Below are 16,212 nucleotides of genomic sequence, written 5' to 3'. Positions count from 1 at the left end.
AAAACCACTTCAGCCACCTTAATTTATAAAACAGTTTGAGAAATGTGAAGGCAATAGTGGGAGGTTGTTCTCATCATGATGAAAAGTTCATTAAATGGCTATTTCTGCAAATAACTGATTAATAATGTACCTTGTAAAATGTCAGGAATGACTCCAAGAACGACTGAAAAAATTTATAGACCACTTGGATTTGAAAATTTATCACATTGCAACCACAAAATTCAATGCATTTCTCTGGGATTTGACACGATAAACCAAAAAAATTAGTAAATAAAGTATTTATGCTTTTCCATTTTGCATAGTAAACAAATAAAATCAGAAAAATGTGGCAAAGATATGTATTCTGCCCCAGGATCTCTATCCAATTAGACTAAGCAAAAGTAAAAATTTGCTGCTTAAAATTTCAGTTTAAGCAGGAAAGCTGATAGAGTTACATGCTAAAAGACCACCTCACAATAGAGCACCACTTTGTGTTTGTCTATCACATAATATGACATGCATAATGTTGCAATGTGACACACAGGGGAAAGGTTCAATATACAGTATATGTAAATACATGCACTGTTTTGGTACTATTTTAACAATTTAGAGACAAAGATGACGATTTTGAACAATGACGAGCAAAGGTTGTAGCTGTTTATAGAAAACAGTTGGCAATACGAGGAAGAAATGCTTAAAATATAAATGCAAAAATGAGCAGCATAATCAATATTACAATTTTCAATAGTGACATTAAAATATACTCCTGCCCTACTGCTCAGTACATATTGAATGTTAAGTGATTGAAAATTTAAAGGAAAAACAGAAAAGGGGGTTAAATTTCTTTTACCTGTCCAATGACAAAGTGGCTCTAAAAGCCACGAGGAACACATTCCTCTACAACTAGGTATATAATTTCACAACAAAAACACAAACAAACTAAATACAGATTTAAACTAAACTAAAACAACAACAAAAAACTACTGCTGCATAGTGGGTAGTAAAAAGTTTGGTTTCTGCATACTTATTTTCTACAGTAACACACTTCATTTTTCAACTACCTCATATAATTACATTATATGAGGTTTATACATACAAGGCTCATTTTATACCTGGTTCTTACGATAGTCCTGCTGGGAGTGTCGCAGCACTCTGTAGCAGAGTCTAAACATGTATTTGAAGTGAGAGTAGCGCTGATCTCCCAGTTCCTCCAACCTCAACATCGGACCGTCGCCATTGTCTTTGAACGGAGCTGTCAGAATGCCAAAAATCTGCAGGAAAAACCATCAAGGACAACATTTATTCTCATTTCAACATCTTGAGGCCCAAATGTAATAATTTACTGATACATTTACGTACAAAACACATTCAACCAGCGCGTTTGTGCTGACCTGGGAAAGGATGTTCTGCTCCCTCATGAGTTTTTGCCTCTCGCGGTTGGGCGTGGAGGTGACCACAGAGAGAACATCCTGCCCGTTGTTTGGCACCACGCACACAAAGAAAATCAAGTCCTCCAGAAGCGTCGTCACAAACCTGAAGGAAAAGTCCAGCTTAAAATTCAAAATGAACCAACACCTCCGGTTGTAAGCCGCATCATTTCATTTCGCTGTCTGTACCTCCTCTCGTTCTGAGTAATGTTGGCAAACTTAAGCTTCCTCACAGTGGACTCCAGGACCTGGTTGGCATCATTTGCAAAGTCTAAGTCTCTGACCTCAGATAAAGGAACGGATACAATGGCAAACGCCTCTTTGTCCTCCTTCGTGGAACAGGTACCAATCTACCAAAAAAAAAAAAACTGCATGTAAAACACTCTATATTTGACTTGTATGTAGGTGTGTGTATGCAGCAGTATTATGCAAACCTTGAGCATAACCGGACGCTCCTCCTCTGTATCTATGGCGATGTTTGTACTCGTTACCCAGGTGTTTGTGCACAGGTGCCGAAGTCTCACATAGGAGTTTCTGGTGAAAGATTAACACAAATCTGACGTCATTATGTATTAAAAACTGCACATCTGAACGAATAAACAGGAGTTTTATGCTTTGTCCTTATGAAAACTCCAAACTGTTACAGACTCAAGCAACAAAGAAAGAAGATAGTTTGCTATATAAATTATGAAACGTGATGCTACGTTTGGGTTTGGATGAAAACATTCAAGCTTTGACTTATTGTTGAAGATAAAAGTTGTAAATATATTAAATACCAAAAAAAAAAGACCACACTTTTTTTTCCCTCCACAATTCAAAGGATATGCAAAGGGGTAGGAGAACTTTTTGAAAATCTGCATAATGTGCTTGAGTATTGAATAAAAATGAGAAAACCGGATATATACAGTGCAGTATAGAAAAACAGATTTATAACAGCAGAGGCGTTTTTAAAATGTAGTTTTTAAAAAGCAGTGCAAATAATCAAAGAATTTCCAGACTTTTCAATATTCCACTGGAGCCTTAAAGTGAAATGGGTCAAATTTCATTTTTAAAATAGTTAGAATTAAAAACAGGAACTTGGATTCAATCAATTATGGAAAACTTAGATAACTGCACAATTCACCAGTTTCAGGATTGAAATGATGAGTCAAACCACAACATTAACACCTGCTGACATGCATCACTCCAGGTCACTTGTCTGTGAAAATAAACAGACTAAAGAGTGTGGATAACTGGTGAGAGACTGACCTGGGCACCAGGCAGTCCGCCCGCTGCAGGGTGGTGGCATCCAGCTCAAACAGAGATGCAATGTCGTTCCCATGGGGAACAGAAACCAAAGTGAAGGCAATCCTCTCTGCGGCTTGGTGCTTCCTCTTGGAAAAGCCGTCGTCCGTCTCATTCTGCATTAAACGCAAAGGTTGAAATGATCACTATTTATCTTCTCTCCCATCATCTCATGATCCCAAACTGCAACTCACTGAGCTCATTTTAGGACAACAGCTGGAATATTAATGACTTGTTTTAACTGTACAACATTTAAGGCATTAAAGGTGGATTCTGCTGGTTTGATGTTACTCTCTGCCGTAGGCAGAGGATTTTGGACATCTTGTTGTGATAGTAGGATTGGTCAAACATTCTTACTTTATATCAAGACAGAGAAATCTGCTTTCTCCTCCCCGGACAATATTTCTGGTTAGAACTTTTGTCTACTGGGTTGTTTTTCAAGTGCTTGATAAATACAGGTGGAATGGGATGGAATAATCAGAAGATGAACAGATGGATGGATTCAGATAGTAAATATCAATGACGGTAATTCAAACGTTTTCCAGGACTATTAACATTTTTAAAAAGCTGACCAAAAATCCTCCACATTAAACTCTTCTATCTCTGCAAATTAGACTAAAGCAGAAAATAGATTCAGAGGTAAAGGTAAACAATGCTCCAGTGTTTTATGATTGTACAGTTAGAAACACGTATGATTCAAAAACCTTCAAGGACACCAGTTTTATTTAATTTACTCATCGTAAATTTAGTCCACCTTAAATAAAACCTGACTAATACATTTGTTTAAAACCGGGCACAGATTCCCTCCTTGTCAACCTGGCTTCCCTCTCCAGATTTAAATTTTGACAAATGAGCTGAAATGGTGATAAATACCAATAATTACCGCTGACTGACTGAAAACAGATGGACACAAGCCAAAGTACAGTTGGCTGAATCCCACACTAATGATGTATCGAATCACACAGTCGAGCAGACACACAGCCACGACTTTCCTGGGCGGCTTCAGATGCAGCAGACGACGGTAAGGGTTAACTTCTCCCACTGTTCTCTGCATGTCAATGGGAAGCTCCCCAGAGCAGGCTCCACGCCTCAGCTTCTCTGTCCTCCCACCGCCTCCCTCTGCTGGTGACTCACCCAACCAGTTTAGCACAAGCGACTGAAGCAGAGCAGACAGCACGTCTGCCTTTCCCCCCCCGCCCCCCTCCATCCTCTCTGCTTGCTGGGCACCCCCACAACCCAGACGTTATGTAAGAAGCCCCCTGTGAGTTTGAAATTCAGCATGTGCATAAGAAAGTGTGCGAGGGCTGAGGGTTTGTGTTTGTGTGCTTTTTTACCTCGGCAGAATACAAATGTGGCAAGCCGAGCCGAGAGAAACGTCTGGATGCAGATCCAGAGTTTGGCAGAGTTTGCTTCTGAGTGCGAGTGCGTGTGTGTGTGTGTGCGCGCGCGTGTTTGTGTGTGTAGAAATCTGCAGAGTGAGCCGAGTGAGAACTTAACAAGTGATGTTGCATGATAACAGGAGACAGAGAGCCACCTTGACTTCTGAAGCTGCTGTGGTAATTGTTACCAGAACTGAAAATCTAATAATTACATCAGCATTCACCTTCAGATGCACTGGGAAATTAGGGRCAGTTAATATCAACAATCATAAAATAAAAATGTGCTTATAAGGGTGGATCATCTATGAGTGATTCATAATAAGATGCCTGTAAGATCACATGCTTTGAAACCTGTTTATGTTAGCGACTCACCTCTCCTTGGGATTCTGCCGTACCGTTTTTGAATTCGGGGTTCATCTACAGAGAAATTAAGCAATCAGAGTCAGAGAGTTCTGGCAACAACCTTACTATCATAAAAAAAAACAGCACCTAGGAACAGATGATATCAGAGAAAACAATGGGAATGCTGCCACCTACAGCATGTTACCCAACATCTTTTAACCAAGTCAAGTGTATATCCTTACAACAAAGGTGCATCTCATGAATTTAAAATATCAAAAAGTTCATTTATTGTAGTTATTCAGTTAAAAGGTGAAGTTTATGCAAAACAGGTTTATTAAACGCAAAAGATCATTTTGATGATTATGGCTTACAGCTTAAGAAAACCCTAACTTTAATTTCTCACAAAATTAGAGTGCAAAGACATTTTGCGAGAGTTTATGCAGTGATGGCAATCCTACACGCCATGCTGCAGCATGGCGTGTAGGAAATCAGCCTGTGGTTTGCTGATGTCGCTCATCTTCATCTTGATGATGGATTACAGAGTTTTTATGAGTTTCAAGTCAGGCGATTTTTACAAAATCACCAGTGATAATCTGCTGAAATATGCAAAATATGCATACATTCAAAAAGAAAACAGTAGATCACCAAGCAACAGTTCAGTTCTTTTCCGTTTTCTCCTTAGCCCAGGTGAAACTAGTGGTCGGTTTTTTACGCATTTCTGCTTGGTTCTCATATATCTTCAGTGCTTCTTCTTTGATTTCTCCCATTGAGCTCAATTTCTGAGGATGAAATTCATTCTAACCAATCAGTGAACTGAAAGAAGAGTTTTGAAAGATGATGTTGACTTTCTGCGCCATTTTACAATTTCAATTTACCCGACCTATTATGGCTGACCCTCCTTTTGAATGATGCCAATTACTGCCTCCTAACGATCAAGTCAACAGTTTTCACCATGATTATGTTATCCATAACATTAACATGTTATACATAATTTATTGTACAAAATAATATGAGGTTATTGAGGTTACATAATGAACACATTTTCTAAGAAAACCAAACATAATATCTTGATTTCAAGTCATACTCATCAAAAATAAAAGAAGTAAATGCTTGACCTATAATCACTGATCAATACATCTGTAACAGGAGTTTCACTTTTTAAATAGGACCTCTTTACGTAAATAAACCTTTTTGTAAAAATACCCTGCTTTTCGTAATTTGCTCAGCGTGATGAAATTGTCAGGTGAAAACAGAAACTGATCAGTCTCTGATTCAGACTCACCTCTGCAGCCAGGTAATTCCCAGTGGCCAGGTGTTTGAAGCGGAAGAGACTGTTCCACTGACCCGCTCCACCCCTACAGGGGTCATAGTGCACAACCTACCACAAACACACCAAACACGAAAAATTAAGTGTGTGGAGTTATCATTTTTGCAAAAACCCTTCAGGGAGGTACATCTCTTTTTGCAAAATTATGCTGAATGAAGTGCTTCATGTTAATCTATAATTGAATCCATAAATAAGAAAAACAAAAGGTCCCTTTTTTATTTTTAAGCCCTTGGTAAATGTTACTTCACCTATCACTGTGGGACAGAAATGTGACTTTGTCATTGTTCTGCACGATGGCATTTCAGCCACTGATATGGTAACTTAAGTACATCCTGGTGCAATAACAGGAACTTCAATTATGTGCCTACTGATAAAGTGAAACATGGAACCCAGTAAAAAAAAAAAAAAAACAAACACAGCAAGTAGTAGAGGAGCTGTAGAGCTAAGGCATGAAAGGGGCAATTTCAGCCTAAAGTTAAATTTATCCAAACACGGTCATTCTGCTGGTGCTTGTAATAAAAATATATTTTCAGTTTTTCATCTGGTTGCTGTGATCCTTACCTAGAGCGATTAACAAAAACATTACAGGAAGCAACATTAACAAAGTAATAACACTGACAACCTGTTACAAATGTGAGAAAAAGTGAAGCATTTTTAAATGCAATGGCATCAGAATAAGAAGTATTATATTTTTAAAACCTCATTTGTATCACTCAGTGTGTGTGTTGATGAAATATACTTTGGTGTCCTTATTTTGTAACAGTTTCAGTTGTTTTCCACTTTTTAACTAACTAAAAAGCATCAAAATTAGACTACTATGCCATTTTGTGCTTTACCTCAATCTCCCAGAGAGCCTTGGAGCTAGTGGCCGAGGTGGCCGACTGCCGCAGGGTGGTCCTGAGAAAGACATGCTGCTGCTTCTTGTACTCGTCCCCAGTCAGGAACTTCTCCTGCTCAGCATGAAAAAGCCTCACCACATCTCCCTGTTCCAAGATATAGCAAATGCTGAAACCACCGCCCACAAAGCAGCACTGCATTTCGGTCAAAACACAATGAAATGCAAACGGCAACAAGTCAACATACCCCCTTCAAAACGTCTTCCCTGTAGTCACTGAACTTCATGAACAAGGTCACTTTCCAGCTGGTGTTACAGTTGAGGGCATTCACCTGCAGCAGTGAAAAATAAGCATTGAAGATAGATTGAAATAATAAATGCAACATCCTGGTATGATTCTTTTGCAGGTGATTCCGTCCCACCTCTTTGCAGCCACGATTGTCTAAAAGCTCGATGTTGCTGGCATGAAGCGGCTGTCCAGCATTCACTGGCATCAGCACCACCTTGTCTCCAACCACCACCTCGATACAAATTGGACACAGTCAAATGCAGACAAGAGACATGGATCTGAACTTTTTAAGGAGTTCTTAGATAAAAACAAACAGAAAAGAGGAGTGGACCCATGCAAACATTTGTTTTTTTCTTTCCCTGTAGGGGTGCTAACACAACATGCTGGGCTTCATGTGGATGAGTGGCTGGGATGCTCAGAGTAAAAAAAAAAAAACTGCATTCAAACAGTGGCCAAGATATGGATCTTATCTTCTAAAGAGAAAAATGGTATGCAACTGTATCATTGCTTCCAGATAACATGCTCTGTGACTCAGCACAAGTTGCAACCTTAAGGTCAGACATTTCTGCAGAAACACACAGGCAACCTGCGGCTGCTGGAAACAGTAGCTGAAACTTTTCTGTGCAATGCAGGAGCAAGTCTCAGAGTTTCTTCATCCATGCTTTCCCATTTTACTCTGTGATTAATGCTCAAAAACCATGCAAAAGCAGGAGCAATACCTTCAACCATAGGATGCTAAAAGCCAGAAGGGAAGAATAAAAATCAGAAATGTTACTGGAGACGCACAACGAACTGACAGTCCACTGACGACAGAGAGAAATGATAAGTTGTTGTTGTTGTTTTTTTCTTTGGTTATAGAACCACCATGAGGTGAGCAAAAAACCAGAGAAACCTACATTGTCTCCTTCGCTGCGAAGCTTCCAGAAGGGCTGGATGTAGAACCAGGAGCCTTCGTTTCCAGCTGGGTCCAAAGAAACCCGCATGGCGTTTTTCTCAAGCAGCGCAGGCAGGCGTTTGTTCACAGTCAGGTACTTATTACTTTTGATGTGGAGGAGCTGGAACAAAACATTTACGCTGGTTAGAACCTTCAAGGAAAACATACTAATTATTTTAACCGACTTCTCCGAATTGGATTTGTTTCACATTTAAACGTTTCTTAATTTTGCTACTAGTTTTATAGCACTAAACCAGTTTTGATCAAAATGGTATACATTTTCTTGTTCAAATTTTGTTCAAATGGGTTGTTTAATTAGTTTGCTGAATAAACTAATTCAGTGCAAGGTTAATCAAGCAGAACTGCAGACGAGAACCTGGATGCAAACATTTGCACCCACTGCCCCCATTAATTTATGTCCAATAATGCATCAGGGAGAATTAGTAGCATCTCTTTACCTTAATTAAATGATTAATAAATAGAACTGAGTTTAATATAACGAGCTATGTAATCCTTGATGACATAAATCAGATCACATTACATTAGTCACTCCTAGTAGTTTTCTTTTTCCAAGAATAACAGAATGGTTTTATTGTTGATCATAATTGATTCCTAATCCTCTGAATTATGTAATAATCTCCCAATTTATATATAAATATAGTTTAGTATACAATTTATTTGTGTGTATATATATATATGTATGCTTATTTAGATTAATATTCTTATCACATTAATATTAGCGCTTTAATAGTCTATAATGTATATTTTTGAGTTAAACTTGAGAATTTATGAAATACTTTTTCACGTACATTTCTTAAACCATTTCACAAATCTTGGCATTTAGACATTCCTGAATCATCACTAAATAAGTTCAGTGGACAGATTCAGCTTTTTAAATATTTTCCCCATCTTTGCTTCAAAAAACAAAAAAAAGGTTTCTTAATTTATACTGTAATTTGATAAGGATGATTTTCAAATATTAAAAAGAGCTCAAACCCTTCCAGCAATCTAAATACGGTTCAGTCAACAGCTGAAAAATTCTGTTCAAATATTTCCTCAACAAATTGCGGCTTTACACTTCCATGGTAAGCAATCAGTCAAAGAAAGCAATAGCACTTGTATTTACAACCTGTCTGAGGTTTCAACGCATGAATGACAGCAGCAAAATCCTCAGTAAACAGAGAAGACAAACAAAGCCATGTGCTGAAGACGATTTGAAACCACAGGCATTTGCTGAAGAGATCGGCTCTACCTGGATGACACTACTGTACTTGACAATATCGCCGAGGAGTTTCTTGTTCTCAGTCTCATTCTGCTTCTGCTCCAGTTCTGCAGCATGCTGAAAGATAAAAATCACAAGTTTAAAGTTAAACAAGGTTAAAGCTGCTCTCACAGTTTTTCCTATCATGCCTAATGAGTCTAAGCGTGAACAAATCGCATTTCATATATCAAGCTCTGTCAGGTCTGAACGGATGTCCTTAAGTGTGATATTGTTCATCTGTAACGTATTGTAAAAGTCTAATGCTCTGTGCCGAGTCGTTGTCAGCAAGTGGCTAAATATTTGTTAGCTTATTTAGAGTTTACAAAGGCATCCATTTTACTTTTAGTTTGGATAATTTGTTTCTAAACAAAGAAAATCATTCAGGCATGATTTAAAGAGGAAAACAGTAAAATCTGGAACGGGGCAAATACTTTTTAACACCCTTTTAAGTTTGAGACTCTTGTTTTCAAGTGAGACAGGAAGAGTTGGCAAATGAAAGCTGCAGACTAGCCAACAACACTCCTTAACACGAGTAATGAAGAAGCTTTCACCATATTTTGAATTGTTAATGTAGGTGTGCCGACATCACTCTGAACTATGGAAATCCAAGGAGTTCATTGGTGGGGAAAAAAAAAAATCCAGATTTTGCAAAAACTGAATCCTCAGAAAACAAAAATTTGATTAAATCAATAAAATCCATTTATTTCCCAGCCATTGGTTTTAAAAGCTTTGAGTTGGGAAAATGTGTGATTTAGAAATGTGTTTTCTGTGCCATAATTTGTTTTCATGCAAAGATTGCTTTATATAGCGATGCGAAGCGTTTTAGAGTTCTTTGAACTTAATCAAGAACAAAACAAATCCATGGCATGTACAGTTTTTCCATTTACACATTAATCTAGATTTTTATTTGACTCCATCATTCGCACTAAAACAAAATAACACAATGAGAGTGGAGTATTTTCCACAAAATACTCCACTCTCATTTCAGTAATTCATTGAAGTCTACATTTTGTTTCTACTTGATAAATAATATTGTCAAGCAGAAACAATTTTTGGCAACTAAACTACCCATGCTACATCACAGGTGTAGATTGTGCATTTACAACATGATCTGAAAATTGCTTGAATCTTAAAACAAAAACTTTATACCTGCAACTTTTTAAAAAGCTCAGCTTGAGTGTTGTTGTTCCCTTGTTTTCCTTGTTTTGATTTCCAGAACTGCTTCTGAGCCGAATACCTGTTCATGGGACACACCTTGAAGAGGCAATCTGCAGAGGCAGAGATGAATTCAGAGTTGCCACACTTGTGTGGTTTCACTTGGTAATGTTGCACTCAAAGGCAGAAATGTGCTGAAACCACATATCGACACCGAAAAGATCCTTGAAATACTTAAATCACATACTAACATACTATGAACTCATATTTGTGTGCAGTGTCTAAACATACCTCTGAATTTCTTGGGTGGATTGGCGAGGTCTCCTGCGTCGGGCTGGACCACGCACCTGTCATCGACGAGCCTGCAGCGAAGAGGGAAAACGGAGAATGGAAGCATGACAATTATTTCTAAATGCATCTTTCACGTGGCTACTTCTGTGTCATCCTGCAAACTGCCAGTATGCTCACTTTGAAAACACAGATTTGCACTCTGCAAACTGTAGTGAGGCATCACAGTTAAATGCAAATACATGCCGTGGAATCGCAAGCTACTTGAAAACCACTCATTTGAATGGGACATTCATTGGCATCTATAGCGGCCACCTGCAGGCTGAAAAGCAACGCAGGAACCACAAAAGAGCGTGGATGGCTCTGTTCACCGTCACATCCATTTGCCCGCGGCTTTTCCACAACCCGAAGTGATTTTGAACGTCTCTGGGTGGAGCTGAAGCCACTTTAGCTTTGATCTGTGCTCTGCAGCCTGACTTCAGACACTCCTACTGCAAGTTTGTTTAAGGGCAAATCACTGAAACGCAGAAGGTGTTTCGACTTTCAAATATTGTACACTGGAGATAAATAAAAACAAACAATTGCATAAGAAAAATCTGATTAAAAAACACTTTTTTTGTGTGTAAAATGTAAAGTGCTATTGCATTTATATCATTTATGATGTGCCCCTATTTTATATGTTGTAAAATTTACTTTGTAAATTAACAACAAAGTGTCAATTATTATTCAGTTAATGATTGACTGACATTCTCAAGATAAAATATCAGTGTCCAATATGCAGTCAAAGAGCGCCTGCAAGTAGTCCTAAAAATATTTTAGAGTATATTTTGTGTTATTTTCCAACACAAAAGTCTCCATAACTTTGTACTTAATCACCATGTCTGTGCAAAGCAGCTTGAGTCGAACAGGCACATCCATTCATTCAGTCTACACAGGACAAACACAATGCAGTCCACAATTCCTCTAATTCAAAGTCGGCAGGCCTCTCTAAATGAGCTGAGCCATTTCCGTTTCAGTGTCAGGACGCTCGATCAGTGTCAGTCCTCAGACTTTATTATATTTCCTTTAGCTGCGTATCAGCATCACATCTATATGAGAAACAATAGAGGGCAACAGGAAGCATTATTAAGTGCCAAGTGCCTAAAAAGGAAGGGCTTCAGGAAAAGAGTTCCTGAGCTCATAAACAAGTAACTGTAACTCTGTGGAGCGGCTTTGATGGGCTGTAACACTCTGTAATCAAGTTAAACATGAACTACTGATAAGACTACCAGGCTGGACACACACGAGCTAATAATAGCTAATGTCAAAGAAGCAACGCCACAAAACAGAAAATATTCAGGATGACGCATCGAGTGAGCAGGTCTGACGTCGTTTCTCGTCTGAAATGTTCTCAACAGAACCACAAGAAAAAGTTTGGGGAATGACCGAACTGCTGGAAATACGAGAAAGTTTGCAGCGACTGGTACAGCCTGTTTGAGTTTGCTGATAAAGTCGGCCTAGAAATGTAATCAATCTCACACACAGCGAGCAATTCTGCCCATTTCACTTTCACTCTAAATGATTAATAAAACTAAAAAGAAGAGCTGTTAAGTGTATACTTAAGCATTTGCTGATCCACACATTATAGACTCAAGGTTTATCCGACTGCTTTTCGTCACATAAGTTGTTCTTATCTGTGAGAAACCAAAAGGTTTAATGTGATCCTGAGCAAATAGGAGCATGGGCAGCCTTGTACAGCTGAAGGTTGCATCATGTTCCTGGGGGCAGCAGCTCAGAGAGGCTTTCATGTGCGCCATGCGTGAGATATTTCTACTCTTAATGAAATACCAAGTACAACTGCCAAGACCTTAAGATTTAAGGGAATTCTGATGAGAAATTCCCAACTTTTACCCGCCCACCCCCATCTGCACCTTAACAACAGGAGGTGAAAAAAGAAATCACTGCTGTGCAATCTGACAGCCCTGGAGAATGCTGCACCAGCTTAAATCTGCATTATCACAAGCCTTTGCAAATAAGGGAGCTTCTCAGCAAAATGTTTTCCACTGACCACACCAGCATACTCCGTTTGTCGTTCGCACAAGTGAGCTGTGAATGAAGATGTGGACAAACTGGCTCTGGGGCGACATTACACCCCAGAGGAATTTTGGGAATACAGAAGAAAGATTTACCAACAGGGTTTGTGGGAGAAGAGACTGGTTCCTCTCAGTCAGCCTCTCACAACCATTCTGCAGACTGAGAGGCTCAGAGCACCTGACAGCACCGCAGCTTTTCACCTTACACTGACGTATTCAACTCATGAGGAAGTCTGGCAAACCAAAAACACATTAGTTTAAGTTTATGACTCCTATGTTGTTGCAGGTTTGTAGGATTGAAGGATTGGAGATTTGTAAGCAAAATCTTCAAGCCTATGCATCATTTGCTTTCCACTTTATAATCATCCATTGGCTTGTTTAGGTCCACCACAAAAAAATCTCAATAAAATACACAGAAATTTGTGGTGATCATTTTTGCTGATTTTAGGAATTTAAAAACAACTTATACTGAATATGTTTATATTATTGAGAAACTGTGACGTATAAAATGATATTAAATATTCACTTTTTCACAACAAACCATGGTGTTTAGAGAACGAACTTCTGTGTTATTGTCATATTGGCAGCTGTTTCATTTTGCCAAAAAAGTTGATCTTGAGTATATTGGCATTATTTCCAAACAACTACACAATCTTGAAATGCACATGAACATGAAATCTGAAGCTTGTTGAAAAATCCAGGTTCCTTTACTCTTGGTCTCACTTGGAGACATACTTAGATCCCTATTTAAGGGGAAATTTGCTTAATTTGATCTCTGGCAGATTTACTGGTGGGTAAATACCAGAATGACTGCAAATAGGAACCTTATTAGTTTTTGCCCTATATTCTCTACAATTTATGTCATAACAGATTTATTTTATTATTCATTACAGGTCTCCAAAAGCTGTGAAAATTGCTATAGATGATAGACTAAATCAGTGGTCCCCAAACTACGTCCTGCGGGCCCGCCTCCACATTTGGTCCGGCCCCCTGAACAATACCAGAGAGCATTCTGATTTTTTTTTTTTCATATATTGTATTTTCCGGTTTATATGTGGATTTTTCTTCAACCACCAGGGGGCTCTTTAGCAGGAAGTGTGTCCTGTAAACTGTGGGTGTTTTGTTTTGCATGGCGCATTGCTGCCATCTGTTGGACTTTTAGGGAACTGCTTGACTTTTATGTTATTTAATCAGTACGGTTGTTTGCTAGCGGTAGAGCAGATGAACACACGTGTTTGTTATGAACGCCGTATTCCAGGTCGAAATCTTTCTTCGAAGCAAAGCCTGTAAGTAGCACTTCAAAACGAGCTTTTATGTTAACAAATGAGGAATTTATTTGTTAAAGTTACTTTCCCTCAATGGAATATATACTAGTCAGTCCCAGTGACCGTTTTACTAACGGTTTTTGCCCATGTGCTTTCTGGGTAAAAATCAATCGAGAAACGAGACCCCCCCCCCCCGCCCCCCCCTCAACAATTACCGGCAGCGTTACAAACTGACTCCGGCCCCCCACCAGAGAAGGGAAAACTTATGTGGCCCTCACAGAAAAAAGTTTGGGCACCACTGGACTAAATCATTAGAGTTTGACCTTGGTTTTATCTTTCAGCTCCAGGTAAATATTAATTCTAATCCAGATGTGGTGATTTTACACAAAATGGGAGACTATAAAGTGAGCTGAATCACTTAACAAAAACGCATCATTTTACACAAATGTGGTGAACAACAATAGAATTATAACATAGACTCTAATTGGGTCACCAAAACCTCCCACAATACCAGTGTAAACTGCAAATGCAGTTTCTCTTTTGTGAGCTGTTGCTGAGTGAAACAGGTGAGTGGTTTAACCTGTGGGTTCCAATATTAGCTCATAATGATTTTTTTTCACACTAAGCATTATTATATGCCTTGATAGAGTCCAACTGAAAATAAACGGGCCACATGATTTATTACAGCTTTTTATTAAAATCACAGCAGTGTATTCAAGTGCAGGCTGTACGTTTGTGTTGGTAGACTGAAAAGAGTGCGAGTTCTTAGTTTGAGTGCATTGAATAAAACAAAACTTCTGCTTGGTTTGCATTTACTGTTCACACTCAACCAAGGGAAAATCGGCCTATTCCAATCTCTAGCTGACTGATTGGTGCATCTATAATGTAGAAAGTGTGAGACATGACTATAGAGATGCTTGAAGATAGAATATTGACATAATCAACTCTTCTTCGATTATCGATTGAATCAAGCGTTTCTCTCCTTCCTCCTGTCGCGGATAAAACACGTAAACTCCCTTTTCGTAGCTCTTTGGACCCTGGTGTCTACAGCCAAGAAAAATAATCCACTCCACGCACGTGTGCACCTGGGGATCAAGCCGTTTTGCATTCCTGTTGCATTTTGCGTGAGGCATTTCCTGAGATGTAGCAGTTTGCGCGCTGCCAGGCCTCCACCGCAAGTCGCACATGAAACTTTGACTTAGAGCGAACAGAGTGAGGCGAAGAAAGAGGCAGCTTGTGTCAGAGGTTAAGAGGAAAACGCACATGAAGACTGGCTCAGAGAGAGAGAGAGAGAGAGAGAGGACTGGCGTCGGAGGGACACATACATACCCCAGAGTACTGATGAAGCCATTCACCGAGCCTTCCGCGTAGAGAGACACAATGTCTCCGATGTGAAGAAAACTGGATTTGTGCTCCGACATTCTCACTGCTCTGCTGCTGCTCTGCTCTGCTTTTCCATTTATGACCCAAAAGGCACTCCTCTGCTCTCCTCGGCTGAGGAAACCCACACGTTACACCGCCGTCAGTTTAACAGCACTCCCCTTCATCCACTTTCAACATCGTAACTCCAGTTATTTCCCTCCGAGGCGACTTGGAAAGTGCGAAAAGTGCACAGGAACAGCCGCCGAGCGAAACGACGCGCCGTTCTTGTGTAAATTAAAAAGAGACTTGCTCCACTTCTTCCTGTATATTTCACACCGCAGGACGTTCTTCTTCACATCTACTTCAGGGGGGAGGAGACTTCTGCTGTCAGAGCTGTGGGGCCGATTCCCTTCGGTTTCACATCTTTTTATTTGGCTTTCAGTCAGAGGAGACTTCCTGATGAATGGAAATATGCAACAGTGTATCATTTTGGAGGAGGAGAAATGTGAGTGCTGCAATATTCCTGAGTTAAATGTAGACTGCAGGTATTGGCTTTGCCCTAATTAAGTGGGAAAGTTGGAAACATGTTGAAACAGAACAATATGACATCACGGGTAAGTAAAAAAAAAAAACTATGGTCTGACAACATTTCAATCATTAATTGTGATAAGATCATTGCAGTAGTTGGTCAACATATGGCTAGAGGATTATCCTGAGTGTGCAGCAGCTTATAACCCCAGCCAGATATGTAATCAGATGCCTCTAAGTACACTTGAATATAGCAAAATAGGTCATTTGATTCAGAAATGTTATATGATAATAGGGAGAACTGCAGACTTGTGAGCTGACCAGTAGACCCGTCATTGTGCAAGCCACAACAGATCACTGCAAATGAAGCCAACACACAGCTGTATGCATGTAAACTATTGGAAAGTTGAGTGGAAGGAAAAGGTACAGTGGGGCAAAAAAGTAATTAGTCAGCCACCAATTGTGCAAGTTCTTCCACTTAAAAA

The 16,212-nt window shown here is 39.3% G+C and overlaps 1 protein-coding gene across 1 annotated transcript in view; it reads right to left on the bottom strand.

Moving 5' to 3' along the window:
• itpr2 (inositol 1,4,5-trisphosphate receptor, type 2) overlaps window positions 1–15,792 on the bottom strand; it is a 70,546-nt gene extending 54,754 nt beyond the window's left edge. Inside the window, exons 1-15 of the mRNA XM_008411467.2 lie at window positions 15,167–15,792; window positions 10,504–10,574; window positions 10,207–10,325; window positions 9,049–9,135; window positions 7,759–7,917; window positions 6,996–7,094; window positions 6,822–6,905; window positions 6,575–6,721; window positions 5,694–5,789; window positions 4,442–4,486; window positions 2,655–2,806; window positions 1,841–1,940; window positions 1,596–1,756; window positions 1,371–1,512; window positions 1,092–1,250 (exon numbers count right to left, since the gene is read on the bottom strand). Of these exons, the coding sequence (XP_008409689.1) occupies window positions 1,092–1,250; window positions 1,371–1,512; window positions 1,596–1,756; window positions 1,841–1,940; window positions 2,655–2,806; window positions 4,442–4,486; window positions 5,694–5,789; window positions 6,575–6,721; window positions 6,822–6,905; window positions 6,996–7,094; window positions 7,759–7,917; window positions 9,049–9,135; window positions 10,207–10,325; window positions 10,504–10,574; window positions 15,167–15,258 (1,713 nt within the window). The 5' untranslated portion in view covers window positions 15,259–15,792. The remainder of the gene's footprint in view (window positions 1–1,091; window positions 1,251–1,370; window positions 1,513–1,595; window positions 1,757–1,840; window positions 1,941–2,654; window positions 2,807–4,441; window positions 4,487–5,693; window positions 5,790–6,574; window positions 6,722–6,821; window positions 6,906–6,995; window positions 7,095–7,758; window positions 7,918–9,048; window positions 9,136–10,206; window positions 10,326–10,503; window positions 10,575–15,166) is intronic.
• Between the last annotated feature and the right edge of the window lie 420 nt (window positions 15,793–16,212).

This window comes from Poecilia reticulata, linkage group LG6 (genome assembly GCF_000633615.1).
Source record: "Poecilia reticulata strain Guanapo linkage group LG6, Guppy_female_1.0+MT, whole genome shotgun sequence".
NCBI classification, from domain to species: Eukaryota; Metazoa; Chordata; class Actinopteri; order Cyprinodontiformes; family Poeciliidae; genus Poecilia; species Poecilia reticulata.
The sequence above is the reverse complement of the archived record's forward strand: the minus strand, read 5'-3'. Positions and strand labels throughout refer to the sequence as shown.